Raw genomic sequence first — 14,650 nt, forward strand, 5'->3', positions numbered from 1 at the left:
CTTCCCTGCTCCTACTTCGTAGTCTATCCACTGCGATTTCCTTCCCTCGAACGGACGCAAGGTAAAATGCAGGGGCCTAGGAGCCTGCCTCGGAACAGGACCAGTGTACACAACAACCGACATTGATGTCCCCGCCCGTTGAGATTGTCATCACATTCGAGGAGGCGTCTCGCGTCAGCAAATATTCCCATATTCCCATTTCCCCCGGAATTGGACTGATCGAGTGGCTCCACGTTGATATGCATCCCTTGTCCGGATCGCTATTGGTGAATCCTGCGCCGCAATACGAAGAGGTCGCTCTGCCTTCCCAGTGATGGATGGGGCTGCTCACAACGGTCGATGCAATTGCGAACAGCAGCTAATTTCTTACTGCTTTATGATATGATGTGAGATGCGGAGAGGAATTCTAGCAATGCATCCTCCAGGAGTGTCTACACTACGTCCAGGCATTTGTCTGAATTAGGTCGGCATCCTGACAAGTCAGATTATGCACGCCTCACTGTTAGCATGTTCTGGCCTCCTAAACGGCCTGGCTGGACATCTTCAACCAACCCAGGCGGGCCTAGATTTCAGGCGACCGGTTGGCCGACGGAGTGCGTGTTCTGTCGTTCTGCAAGTACTGGCAGGCGCAGCAGGCCTTACTTGCATCGCACCGTGAAGAAGTCCTCAGGTTCGCATGGTCGTTTGTGATGCTCTGAATCGCACAAACTCCAGCATCTGAATGGGGGATCACACCAAGTGGTAACTTCAATAATGCCCAGCCAGTTCTGGGAATGCAGAATGCACACTTAGAGCCTGACATTATACACAGCGAATTACTTCGTACTTCTTCCTCTTTAGATTGCTCTCGATCTCCATCCAATCTCACAACGGCAAATCTCCCACTCCCGCCCCTCCACCCGGCCTCGCCTCCGGGTTACAGCCAATTAGCCAGTTCATTAATACCCAAATCCCCCTTGTCTTCGTATTATTTTCTTCGCCCTCCTAAACTAGCCTTTGCACTAGAACACTCCGGGCTATTATCCGCCGTCGGTTGAACGACCTGGCGAGCGAGTGAGCAATGCAGGCGCTCAAATCCGGGAGAGAACAAAACGGGAAGAAAATTTGTTTCAACTACCCCCTTGTTTCAACATCTCGTTCGTGATCAACCGTGAAGCGTGGGCCGCATTGGTCTGGTCTAAGCCACCTTCACAACGCCCAAGACCCACCATTTATGAACCCCCTTGCATTTCCCGTTGACGAATCCATGTGTCCTGACGGGAACAGGACCCTTGCAAAGTGACCCGCTTGTGGCAGCCCTATTTGCCGCCGGTGTTTTTCTTTCTTTTTTTTTTTTTTTTTTTTTTTTTTTTTTTGTTTTCTGAGTCTGCAGAACCTCTCTCCCCATCCCTTCCCCTTTTGGGTTGCAGGATCATGAGGAGCCAGAGCCTCACAACTAGTTATTGCTTATAGACTCCTTTGACGAAAGTGTCGCGCCACCAGAGGCACGAAGTGTTACTGATGGCCGGGCAAGGGACAAGGGGCAAGGTCCTCGTAACTCGATCTACCTCCTTTTGTCAATGAACCAGGGTAAGCTGCCACGAGAAAAGTCAATTCGGGGACAAAGGACGAAAGGGGAAACCTCCACATCCATCAGTGCAGGCAATTCGTGGTACATGCGGGAGACTTCCATTCTTACCAGTACCACTCTGTTTCCTTTGTTTCTTGTCGCTGATGAAATGTACACATCCAACCTGTCCTGGCCTCAGCCCCCGTATACTAGGGCGGCTAATAATAGGCTTGAGGGAGGAAACGCACGAGTACCCCGGAGGTTGTGATCATCCCGTCCCGGTACACCATGTGTAGTGTCGTGTACCGAGTGCTGTGGGCTACTCCACGACTGCGACTCGTCTCTGAAGGATTCCACTCCTGCTGCAACTCCATCCCAAGCCTTTGTCTCCCCCTGGCTCTCGACTTGCAACAGATGGCGGGTAAGGGCCGGGTAAGGGGCCACTATGCCCTGTCATTGAGATGCCAATATATGATTTTCCTGTGCCCAGCTCGTTCGTGAAAGCTTGTTTTCCTCTTCGTCTCGTCTTTGGGTCTTTTTCTTCAAACTTCCCCCACACCTCGACCCAACCCTCTCTTCACGATCCACGTCACTCCCTCTGTGGGACCCAACTCCTTCGACGAGCACTCTAAGTAGTCTCCTCCTGCTCTTCAGCAAAAATAATTTAACGGGCCCGCAGCTTCTCTCGCGAACTCTTACTTTCTCCTCGCTTACCTGGCTGGTTCCAAACATTCCAACACGTGCTCTACTTAGTAGCCTTGACGATATAACTCCTTACATTTTGTTTCCTCTTGTCCAAAGCTCCTGAAACCACCCTCTCTGCCCCCGTTTCTGTTTGTACATTCACAATGGGCGAAGACGCTGGCCATACCGTGCCTCAGGGCGGCGGTGGCGGTCCCAAGGCGCCAACCCCAGCGCCCAAGCCTCCCACCACTCTGAAGCTCGACGACGTGACACCCAAGCACAGCGCCGAACACGCCAAGGCGGTCGAGGGAGACATTCTTTCGCCTACGATGCCGATGACGCCGAATCCCTTCCTCTCGCGATCCAACACGCTCGACATTGATGATTACTTTGTAAGTATATCCATACCTCGGCGAATTTCGATGCTACAAATCGCTGTCAAAGAGAGTGTACAAACTAACACCTCTGAAAGGTTGGACCTCGCGATATCTCGAAGCATTCGAAATGGCCCCTCTTCCTCCGAATGCACGGCAGCATTTTGCCCAAGATGATTATCCCCCTTTTGTGGATTGGTGCTTGGGCTACAACCATTACCTGCATTTCTAAGTTTGCCGCGGATCGTAAGCACACCCATCTCTTCCGCAAAATGGCATTGCCCGCTGCGAGTTGCTAACATCCGGGCCTCTCTCAGTCGGTATCAATTCCGTCCTGCTTACCATCACCGGTTTCGTCGTCGGTATGGGTCTCTCGTTCCGAAGCTCCACGGCATACGAGCGGTACGCTGAGGGACGCCGATACTGGGCCCAGCTTACCCTTGCCTCGCAAAATCTCGGTCGTATCTTCTGGGTTCATGCTCAAGAGCACGATCCGGATACGGAGAAGAGGAAGGCGCATCTTCTCCAAGCCATGTAAGCAAGCAAACCGCTACCCTTCACTTTTCACCCAGCAACTCGATAGGTTTTTTTTTCCTAACATGGCAATCAAGGACCTGTACCAACCTCATCGTCGCCTTTGCAATCTCCCTTAAGCACAAGCTACGATTCGAACCCTACACCGCTTACGACGATCTCGCCCACCTCGTCGCCCACCTCGAAACCTTCTCCGGAACCGCCACCGAAAAGGACCCGTCTAAGGCTGAGTTGCCGCGCAAGAACGCGTTCAAGGAGGTTGGCGAGTACCTCGGCATTTCGTTCGCAGCGAGCAATCCCCGCAAGATGCTCAAGAAGGCCGATCTTCCCCTGGGTAATCTTCCTCTCGAGATTCTCAACTATATTGGTCGAGTTATCGATAAGTTTATTGCCGAGGGCAAACTGCCTGTTCCGATGCAGCAGACTCTTGCTTGTAAGTCCAATTTCTGACTACAGAATGAAAACCCTTGTTTGGCAAACAAATCCGAAAAAACAGAAAGGAAAGCAGGGGGCAAGGGAGAAAAAAAAAAAAAAAGAAAGAAAAAAGAGGATGCAGAAGAACGGGGAAGAGGAATCCACTAACGCTCCTGACTAGACAACAATCTCCTCGCCCTCAACGACGTCCTCACCGGCACCGAACGCGTCCTTAACACCCCCCTCCCCATCGCCTACACCATCGCCATCTCCCAAATCACCTGGGTCTACGTGATGCTCCTCCCCTTCCAGCTCTACCCCGTCCTCAAGTGGGTCACCATCCCCGCCACCATCGCTGCCTCCTACATTATTCTCGGCATCCTCTTCATCGGCCGCGAGATCGAGAACCCCTTCGGCCAGGACGTCAACGACTTGCCGCTCGAGCTGTTCTGCGACCAGATCGCCACCGAGCTGGACGTCATTGCGGCGCAGGCCCTCGAGCTCGACAACCTCATGGAGCACGTCGAGAGCGGGAAGAATCGCGTGTTGTTCCCGGTTAGCTCGGCGCCTTATAAGAGCTGGAAGTTGAGGAGCGAGGAGAGGTTGAGGGAGGCGATTAAGAAGAAGCCTTTGGCTACCTTTGAGGCGAGGTTTCATCATGTTGGGGAGACGGCTGATGCGAGGAAGAATGAGGCCGTTGTTGGCGAGACGAAGGTTTAAGAAGTGTGTGAGTGAGTGGCTGGGCACTGGCATAGAGCATGGATAACATGGGCACTTATAAATTGCGACTGGCGCTCTTGGGGGCACTGGAGATATATATACAAAGGTACAAAAAGCAAGATCTGAGATTGGAGTTACATCTTGTGTTTTAATTCATTGTTAGGCGTCTAGAGCGTTTATTTCGTTTCATTCAGCTTTCACTTCTCTTTTTAGCCCTCTTCTTTTCCTGTCCCCCGTGGAGCTTAATTAAACCCACTTTGTGTACGAGATGTATCCCCTGCACCTTCAAGAAGGAGAGGTGCCGTTCAGGGAGGCTGTGACCTTGCCCTCCTGCATCTGACATGGAGGATATGAACCGCCCCAAGCGAGAAGGCATGAGGAGAACTGAGAGTGCACCTCTGTGGTTTCATGGATTGGGGAAGATAGTCAGGCCCGGCAAAGATAGAGGCCATCATCAACTGGCAATGGAAGGGTCAAGACGACTGTTCGAGAACCTCAAACGGTTTCTCCGACTTCTACCGACAAACGATGCCCCAGTTCAGCGATATGACAGGACCACCGAGGGCCACTGATGAGTCCAAAGACGTTCTCGAAATGTCGCGAAGACGAGAGAAAGACCGCCACGGCGGAGAGGCAGGCGATGACTCCAACGCAGAGGAAGGGCGACGCAAGTCTCCCCGGCCCGCTCATTAAGGAAGCTACTTGCCAAAGAGCTCACACCACAGAAGGCAAAGCCATTTGAGGAATACAATAGAAGTCCACCACATGCCCGGAAGAGAAACTTGATGAGGTAGCCACGAACACTGTCTCCGGCCCTCTTTCCCTTGGGCGAAAAAGGGGGCTTTGCTCAGGGAAGTAGGACCCTTTCTCTCTCTCTCTCGTGTAATATGAGAACATCAAAAGGTCTTGGACGAGGCGACGCATGCCTACCCAACATGGTGAGTTCCGGGGGAAGGCAGATCTATCCAACTCAGCACATGGCATTCCGGCTAGTTCAATCTGGAAGGAGGCAAACCATTTCTTGTTGGAGACTTCCCAGCAAACTTGATAGTATTCCCAGGCAAATCACATCTGATTTGGCTTCCTGATTCATTAGTACTGAGCCGCGAGATCAGCCAGCCCATCCGGCCGTCTATATAAAGAACGTCTCCCTCCCTCAGATCCCAGATCCAAACCCTCCCTCCTTCACACCCAAACCCGACCAACACATTGTTTCTAGAAGAAGGGGATATTCGGGATCTCTCTTCAGACCTCGTCCCATCTCCAGGGCTTTCCCATCAAGAACTCTCCCCACTTTTCTTCATACTCCAGGTACCCTATGGTCTCCTCATGGAACGGCTCCTCTAGAGCCGATGGAAAAGCACAAGGGAGCTGATAGCGGCTTTTTACTATCGCTGGAACCCGATTGGGTGCGACGAGCGCGCTCGTCGTCTCAACTCAGCTACGATCGATTTGGCGCAGGATAATTTCTTTTGATGCTTTTCAAGATGGCCTATTACTCGCGTACCGTCCCGCCAATGTCGGAAGGCGAACTCCAAGACTGCGGTCGTATAGAGGACAATGAGTGCAGGTACTTGGTTCCCAGCCGGAATGCCCAGCCTACGAATGTCGAGGCCAGGGAGGATTCGGGCCGTGGTGTGGACGTGTTCGACGAGGAACACCGTACTGTTGCTGGAGGAGGAGTAGCAGAAAACCTCTTGCTGGTATATAAACCGCCCGTTTCTGCCGTACGGCGATGAAGCTTCCTTGGAAACTCAACAGTATGCACATCCGAGGTATGTGTCTCCCGCCTCCTGGCGTGCTTCTGCTAACGTTTTATAGATGCTGATTACCCGCTCTTCGTGCCGACGTAGAGGCGCAGCTATATACCCATTACCAGAGGTCACTTTGTTCCCTCCGCTGGTTGATCTCTGGGCTTGGTGAAACAGCTTGCCTCAGTTGCACAGCTTCCACGCATCGCTTTTTCCTGGAACGCAGTTCCGGATTCCGGGGGCTTCCGGCCCTCTCCGTGCCCCTGTCAAGCGGATGGAAAGCTTACCACGCCGTAAGTGCCCTCGATAAACTACCCACACACGAGGAAGCGTTGCACTCCCTTGCTGGCACCGGCACTAGTCGATTATATTGATTCGGTCATGTTCACCGCAGGGCATCTGGTTCGAATTACCTTTTCCCTTACAATGGCTTCCCTACTGACTTTGTCATAGAGTGCGCGCTGTGGCATTTGCGGCAGTATCTATACGCAGGCTCTCCTGTTCTGCGCCAGCGTCTACGGTTTCATCTATTGCCTCTGGTCCCGAGACTCTGGGTCTTTCTAGGTTCCATTTTTCTCTTTTTCCCAATAAAAAAATTCCCACTCCTGGCTCGCTTATCATTGTTTTGTCTGCCGTGGAGGAAGCCCAGGTCGCAGTACAAGAGGACTCTACAGGGAGTCCAGGTTTCTCGACTTTCTACACCGAGAGACTTTCTATTTCCTGGGCCGCTTTCCGAAACATCACTGCCAGACAAACAGCCATCATTGTCATCAAGTCCCAGGTGAGGAAATTGTTATAACATTCGCAAAACTCGTGATAACTAACGGAGTATCCTAGATGGTTGAACAGCACGAATGATAGCTATGGAAGCCACGGACCGGGAGACATGCAACCCGCGCTCGGAGTAACTCTTACACCTGACGCACTCCGGATTGGGGTCTTTTGGACCCGGCTTCGAGTCAGATAGCTAGCGGGTGCATTGTACTCTCGGATGTTCTCTTCGCGCCCAAATGGGAACAGCCCGCCTGGACACAATGCATCAGGGCGCAACTCTTTTCTTTCGCTTCAAGGTGTTATGTTGGCCTTGTGCCACGGCCTCCTGACATTGAGTTGAGATGTGAATGCCCTGGGGTGGCCGACCTGGACGGCTCAAGCTGGCAACCTGCCGTGCGAGGACTCGATGTAAACTTGCCGCCATTACCAGTCGGAAAGAGTCCACCGGTGCATCTACCAGCTCTCCCGTCATGGCCATATCCATCCCAGAGCCCCGAGGCGTCCACGTCTACGCTGCGTCCAGATGGACGAGTTCTCCCGGCGGTAAGACCCGACATTGCTTAGACGGTACGCGGAGCAAAAGCACTAACTAGAGTGTGGAATTTTTGCGCATTCACGCGCAGGGAAGCTGTAGATGCTGTCCAAGAGGCGCACAACGAGAACTCCCGTATACCTCCCGGGTCGTCGGCTAAAATTCGCGGGGGTGGAGATGGGCGATAGGATCAGGGTGTGCCCCTCATGCGCCGAGGCCATGCGTGTGCCCGATAGATTGTCTTGGTTCCCTCCTCTCTGCGCCCCTGTATTCTCGAGAGAAGCTTTATAACCACCACAACGCGTGGGGGGGAATAGTGGAAAAAGAACACACACAGGAGACAAAAAAGGAATGCCTGCACTAGCCCGGAATCGAACCGGGGGCTAGTCGAAACCTGCGTCAAAGAGCGATGGCAACGACCAATTTTACCACTAAACCACTAGTGCCTGTTTTTCTTAGCTCCGTCACCGTTTCACTGCCTTCATGAGGCGCTGGCGGATCGATCATTTTCGTCGAGATCACCGGTTCGAGAAATATGACCTGGATGTTATTGCGGACCAAACATCGTTGCGTTTGCTCTCTTTAGCATGGCAACTACTGGGCTGCCCCCTCCTGCCGTCGACCAGAAAGAAACTGGCCACCTAGTTCTCACGCTGAACCGTATATTTCGCTCCCCTCACCAGTCCTATATTCCCGATCCATTCGAACTTGTGTTCTCATCTAAACTATACCAAGCAACCTCTCTCAAAGAAGCTCCCTCCTCCTGCTCTTCCCGCGCCATAAGTCCCCTCCCCGGTCCCCGACTTCTTTTAAAGAATTCGTGGCTCAGTAGCAGAATGGATTGCGTAACAAAGGAGGATCATTCGTTGTGGTCTCTCTGCTGCCGATCCCACGGTTCCTATCCATATTTCAAGTTCGGATAAGGAGTCAAGCTCAACCGGATGACGACCGATCTCAGGGCAAGCCTCACGACTTTCCGGCCACCGTCTCCGAGCATGGTCTGCTCATGTCCTCTAGCTCTTTTTGGTCAACACTAAACAGCTCCAGGAAGAATGTCTCACCGTATAGCTCAAGGCAATCGGAGTATTTCCTCGTGGGGGTTTCGGTTTCTAGTGACGTCTGCGTTGCGCGGATTGTCTGCCCCGCGCGTCACTCCACATCGGTCGCCATCTCTTGAAGATTCTGCACCCAAATCCTCACGCGTTGGTGAGGAGGGACGCGAGTGCATGGTGCAGTGCCGTTGGCCTCCGTCCCTCCTGCCATCCTTGGTTAGAATTGCTCAAAGCAGCATTAACGCACGAGAACCGGGCCCTGGCAGGCGTGGGTTTTCGTAGCCTCGATGAATGTTAGGCAATACCGTCTATCCCCGAGGCTGTCGCCCCAGCCGGCCCGTCTTGCTATATAAGACTGAATTCCCATTGGAGTTCTGGTATTGGGTGAGTTCTTATATGAGCATCCCAGGAACACGACTTTGGGGAGAGAATAGCCCTTATCCTTAGAGGAAGGACCCCGCTTGTTGCGTTTGTCGTGAGCAGCTCGTTGTCTTCTGCTGGATGGCGAACGGAGCGTGGCACACGACACTCGGGGAGATATATAAAGGTATTACACTTTGCAACGGGGAGTATTCTGTTCATCCATTGGTCCAACACCGACATTGGGGTAGTTCGGCCATCACGGCTGATAATGCTGTTGCTCGCGTGGGAAGAGTCCCTGAGCAAGCCGCACCAGTCCCTGCAGAGCCGAATTATAGAGGTCTCAGACTCGATGCTATGGTCAATCTTGTGGTCCTTCCTGCAGGAAAGACACCGCGAGAACGTGTATGAGCGACGGCGTGGTCGAGCTGCTGTCCGTCGCCTATGCAGACCAATGGAACATATCCCAGAAGACTGCTGCACGACACGGTCTTCAGCGTAGCCAAACCCACCACTACCTAGCCTGCTCAAGACACGCAAAAGCTGCTTAGACCCTCATCTCAACTTTCACGACCAAAAGCCGCCAAAGTCAGCTGCGGCGCTTCAAGCACGCAGCCAAGATAATCTGCTGTTTGTGGTCTCGCGGCGCCCGGGATACGAAACCAGGACGACCAGGTGCCATGTGAAGTTGCTGGAGAGGAGATATAAGGTTAGCAATTACTCTGTCGGCTCCCTCGTGTCCGTTTCCCCTTCCAGCCCCGCAGCCACCTCACAGGTACTCGGCGAAAGATGGAGTGTCGTCGGTTTCAGGCCTCGGTCATGAAGGCGAAATCGTGGGCCTCTGGAATGTATACGACGACCCCCGTCGGACCGTGACAATTTGGGCTGCACCATAATGGTCGTGACATCGAAGCCCAACATGGGGACATGCCCCTCCCCACCATTATCAGTATGATGAAGCGCGTCTTCGAGAACTCGAACAACCCTCATCTCCTTTTTGATGGGTCGCAGCCTCCGCTTATTCAAAGCCGCTACGCGAAGGTTCACGCCTTCTTCTACGTTGGCTTCTCCACGCGCGTCATCCGATTCACATAATATTTAATCCAGCGAAGAAGGATCCTGAAGACTCCTCTGAGGTTGTCAGGTGGCACCCTAGTTTTCCCAGGGTCTCCGGTCCCCCCGTGTACTATACTATTATCATCGAGGATCTCGGGCGGAAAATGTGGTTAGCTCGTGGCATCGGCCGCGGTTGGCCTTGGGTCCCAGGGGAGACTTCAGGCCGGTTACAAATCCTGGCGCCGGGAAGACGATAACTCCATTTGACGGAGCCGGACTCTCGAAGATCAACATCGCAACATACGCTCAAGCGGCACTCGCGTTGTTGGATTCACACATGGCATCTTCAACACCACAGGGCGCCTGAAATTCTATAACACCTCGGAATGTCAAGGTCGCAGCGCCGGAACTCACTAACGCCGTGCATTCCGATGCCAACCCCGAGGATTTCGGTGGTGAAATTGGCTGTTCCGCTCTGAAAGGCATCTCCTGTCTTTCTGGGCTTTTCTGAATCGAGCTGGGTGGTACTTGGCGATTTAATTCTCTGAGCGAGTGCAGTAAGCCGGGGTTGAGAACGGCCAAGGTCTGAATTCGCTTTGACCTTGGTCTTTCTCTTCTTTTGCTTTCTTTCTTTCTTCTTTACCTGCTCCCTCTGCGTTTCATCTTCCAATCCTGGACGACCTTCGTCTACAAAAGAATCACCTCTCCCCAGGCGGAAGAGTTCCACCATATCCCGGCTCATGGAACCCTGGCGTGATGCTATCATTCGACCACCATTGCTTCCGGGGCTTCGTTGCCAACTCCCCAATAGTTACATGGCCGATTCGATGGTAGCGATGGACTCTGGTCTGTTTTCACCAGATACAGTAGGCACATCTCTCCTCCATAACTGACAAAGTACGTGCCGTCGTTCCATTCCTACTTCTCCGCTATTACATCGAGACATATATTCTTCACGGCTCAGCTTCTACTTCAAGCAGGCGGTTGCCTCTTTGGCCCATCCCGAGGCCCTCGTATACGCGAAAAATCACATCGTGGACGTTTTTTCGATGTCAAACGAAGAGATTGTCCAAAAGATCAATTCTGCTTGATCGTCATGCAGAAGATAAAGGTACGACTTGGCTAGTGAGAATGGCGCCGTCTTGATCTGGTGAAGATTATGCTATATACCTTCGACAGAAGCTATCGGAAACCTACGACGTCGTCGATATTCATGCCACCATGATTAATCCCTGGTGTACATGTGGTGGGTATCGCTTGCGGCGGCCTGGAAAGGTTACAATCTCGTTCCCACTTTTCTTGCCCAACTTCGCCCTGTATCAGTGTCTACATTTTGCGTCGCGAGGTCGAACAATCCTCCGACACAAGCTCTACTTTAGTCCCCTTTCCCAAAGCCAAGAAAGCGCCGGTTAGAGCCTCTCCTACCAAAGAAACCGATTCCAAACGAAGCCGAGGTCATTAAAGCCCTTCTTCTCAAATTCTTTACCCAGCCAGTCCCCTTTAGAGAAAATAAGGCAACTGCCGGAGCACGATTCTGAGAGTCCCATTCCAGACTCAGGCAATCTCCTTTGGCCACTTTGAAGGGCGGGGGGCCTCTCTTCCATATATTTAAAGGTTTATCCCTCGCTGATCTCCTGGCCAGACAGCTGCTGTAATTTACACAGCACGCGCGCCAAAGTGTCAGGCTCAACTCGTTCCACCGAATCCAACCGGCATAGCAAGCGCCTCCGTCCCTGCCATGTGAAAAGTGCACAGAGGACGCCTTATACGAGAATGTGCAAATCGCGCAGGTCTATACCGAAGGGGTGAATTTTTTTGGCATTTGTTGACGTTTAGAATATTTTACTCCGACAGAAACTCAACAAATAATACCATGGGACGGCGTGATGCTACGATCAATAGTAGCGAATGGGGAGATGAAATGGATTCCTACATGTCCCGAACCGACGAGCCCGAGGTAAGTGATCACCGATATCCTATGCCCTAGGATCAACTCTCTAGTGGAGCGAATTCCTCCTCGTTGATTCACCTACTCTGTCATGTGAACTCTCCACCACCAGACCTTCGTTTCCTTCAGATCTTCCAACCGCAGATTCGGGTTCTATATAAATCGTCGTGTTATATCTCGAATCTGGATAGTGTATCTCGCTCAACTGCCTTTCGTTGTCAGCTTCTGCAAGGAATAAGAACTGCAGACTCAACCTGGAGGCCGTATAGATTGGGATCTTCTGCATGACCGCCGAGAGCTCAACGAATCCTACTGCCCGGCTACCATCGCCCGCGATATCTGGCTCGTATCATGGGGCGAAGACGAGCAGCTGGATTCAGCCGCCGCACGTTCCCGAGCCGACATTTTAAGATGCTACTGCCTTGGTTCTCGCCTTGTCGTTTGCCTTCCCAGCTGGTGCGCCTCCTTCCCCTAGCGACGATATCGGTCGGGTCCTACACCCCCAACTGCTGTCCAGCCGCTCGCCTTTTACCGCAGACGTCTGTCCCTGGGTGCCACGCGTATTGTACGTGGTATCTCCTACGAACCTGCTCCCAAATCCAGATCATGAAACACTTTATCGTCTAGATCCATATAACGGTAATGCCAGCCGGGCCAAAAGATCGGTTACCCAGCAAATAGCGGGGTTCAGTTTTTCGCATCTGCAACCCCGAATAACCGGCCCTGCGTGGGGATTCGCCTTTAATTTCCTCGAGCTGCCTGAACAGATATTGCCTTCGCCAGTCAGGCCGGGGAGCCGGCGAAAGACATGACAATACAGGCTCGCCTTCTGGTGGGGCCTTGGGTCTCCTGTTCGGAGGAGGCGGCAGATGAGGTGCTGCCTAAGCGCGAAGATGAAAAGCCTATAGCGATGAGTGTCCTTCGATTCATGTTGAAGGATGGGGAAAGCAGTAGGATTCGAGGGGTCGGAATGCACTCCATACTGACTTGCAAGACTGCCGAGATGCCAACGCAAGGTGACCATGGCCTCTTGGTTTCTTATATACTATACAAGACCAAAGCCCATCGATATATACGCGATAGTCCTTGCGCGGAAGAAGCTCCACGAGGGAAAATTCTTCCGGCCGTCCAGCGAGCGGTTTTACTCGCCCTTAAGAGGCTGGAGATTGGCACCTCAAGCTGGGTGAGGAGCATGTATACTGCTATTACGCGGGCGACCTGAGGCAGGACAACCCGTGGTATTAGAAAGCGACCTGTTTAAACTTCGGGCGGCCCTGATGAGAACGAAGGGGTTTGGGTCGTTCTCTCATGATTTAAAATACCTGGTGAGACCAACTTCTTTCCCCTGTTGATATATATGCTCTGTTCGGTGGCTAATCCAAATTTTGAACTCCGTGTGAACCGGACGTGGATAGATGTAGAGCACGCAAACTTACTTTTGCGCGATATGCGACCTCTTGCCACTGGGAGATGAAAGCACTTCTCTCGTGGCGACGACGGAACGGATCCATCCCCTCCAGTGCCCGCGGTGTTGTGAGGCGAACGAGTAGAGTCCTGCGATCCTGCAAGGTAAGTCTAATCTCTCGCTTCTTGGTATGTTGGCATCTACTAACGTGTCGGGCCAGGCATTCTAGCCAAGGATCGGGGCATAAATGGTATCGCGTATATAGCAGTGGCCGATACGAACGAGATCGGCCAAAGCAATACACCTGCTCTGTGCTTCGTGCTCTGGTCTCTGCGATTTGCGATGGCCATCCCATCCCGGGAACTCGTAAGGAAAGGCTCGAATAGTCTGGCCGTAAGTCCGTAAGGACGCCAATGTCTCCATGCTCGAGCATGCCAAGCTGACCGGCTGACCATGTTTCACCCTCAACCAGCAATTGTGCATCGCTCGCGGGCTGTTCGACGCGGCCACGGAAATCATATACAGCGACGTCGAGGATTTCGCCTATGGCGCCAAGACGAGCCTGAGCGCACTGCCCAGGGTCGCCGAGATCAACCGGTGGCTGGAGAGGAGGTATAGGCCTTAGTCCGTTCTCACTTGGAAAATACATTATTAATTAATTTTTGCTTTTCTAATGCCTTTAAAGGTATCTCAGCCAGACGACATCTTTCGCAAAATTCCCTTAACCTGGTCGATCACTATAAACCCTTGCGGACGCTTAACTATGCAGCATCCCTGATCTCTGACAGTCCTCTGTCGATTATGGACGAGCCCAACATATTTCATCTCATGGTCGCCGTCAATCCGGGAGGAGGGAAGGGACTTAGCGCCGTGGGCTGGACACCCGCCGAAAGCGCCGCGGCCGATGCGCGGCTGTCTAGTATCCTTAGAGGCCGTCAGAGGAACCTAAACGACAGCATCTTAAGGCGAGGGGAAGTACCCACTATCTACTCCAACGCCGATCGTGTTCTGGCCAGGATAAAGGCCTCAAATTCTTTATAGACAAGCCTTGGTCATGGGCCACCGTGGCTGCAGGATGGGATGAGAGAATCGAATCCGGCGGGGAGAATGAGCTGGGCTGGATCTGTGTCCTTCGCCGAATCATCTCGCGGTCATCATCGAATAAAACACCCTCGGAATAAAACCTAGTACCAAACACGGACGGCGAGAGAAGTTTCTGTGTGCTGAAACCCAAAGCCCAATCCCAAACGGTAGCCGATGAGAGGCACTCTGCGAATGCTGGCGAGATTTCTTACTCTACCCGCCACTAGCGGATATGTTTCCGTGGTACTACTCCCATAGATAGGCAATATTGACGGTAACGTCAAGCGGTGCCTTCGTTCCGTCCATTCGATCCCACGCGCGAAGCCACGGCGCTTTCTTATAGACTGCGTTCCCGTCGAGCTTCGACGACGATCTGCTTTTTGGAACAGATTCGTGACGGCTGACCCTACGCTC

At 52.6% G+C, this 14,650-nt stretch overlaps 2 protein-coding genes across 2 annotated transcripts; both read left to right on the forward strand.

The window, feature by feature from the left end:
- Positions 1-2,397: 2,397 nt before the first annotated feature.
- SAPIO_CDS0433 (uncharacterized protein) lies at positions 2,398-4,275 on the forward strand (the record flags this gene model as incomplete). Its single annotated transcript, XM_016783210.1, has 5 exons — positions 2,398-2,625; positions 2,706-2,853; positions 2,925-3,141; positions 3,219-3,574; positions 3,737-4,275. 5 exons carry the CDS (start codon positions 2,398-2,400, stop codon positions 4,273-4,275), a joined length of 1,488 nt encoding a protein of 495 aa, XP_016646410.1.
- A 9,220-nt stretch (positions 4,276-13,495) lies between these two features.
- Positions 13,496-14,194, forward strand: SAPIO_CDS0434 (uncharacterized protein; the record flags this gene model as incomplete). Its single annotated transcript, XM_016783211.1, has 3 exons — positions 13,496-13,546; positions 13,626-13,765; positions 13,942-14,194. The coding sequence occupies 3 exons, from the start codon at positions 13,496-13,498 to the stop codon at positions 14,192-14,194; spliced, it is 444 nt and encodes a 147-aa protein (XP_016646411.1).
- Positions 14,195-14,650: the final 456 nt, after the last annotated feature.

The sequence above is a fragment of the Scedosporium apiospermum genome (assembly GCF_000732125.1).
Source record: "Scedosporium apiospermum strain IHEM 14462 chromosome Unknown SEQ_SAPIO_0022, whole genome shotgun sequence".
In the NCBI taxonomy this organism is placed as follows: Eukaryota; Fungi; Ascomycota; class Sordariomycetes; order Microascales; family Microascaceae; genus Scedosporium; species Scedosporium apiospermum.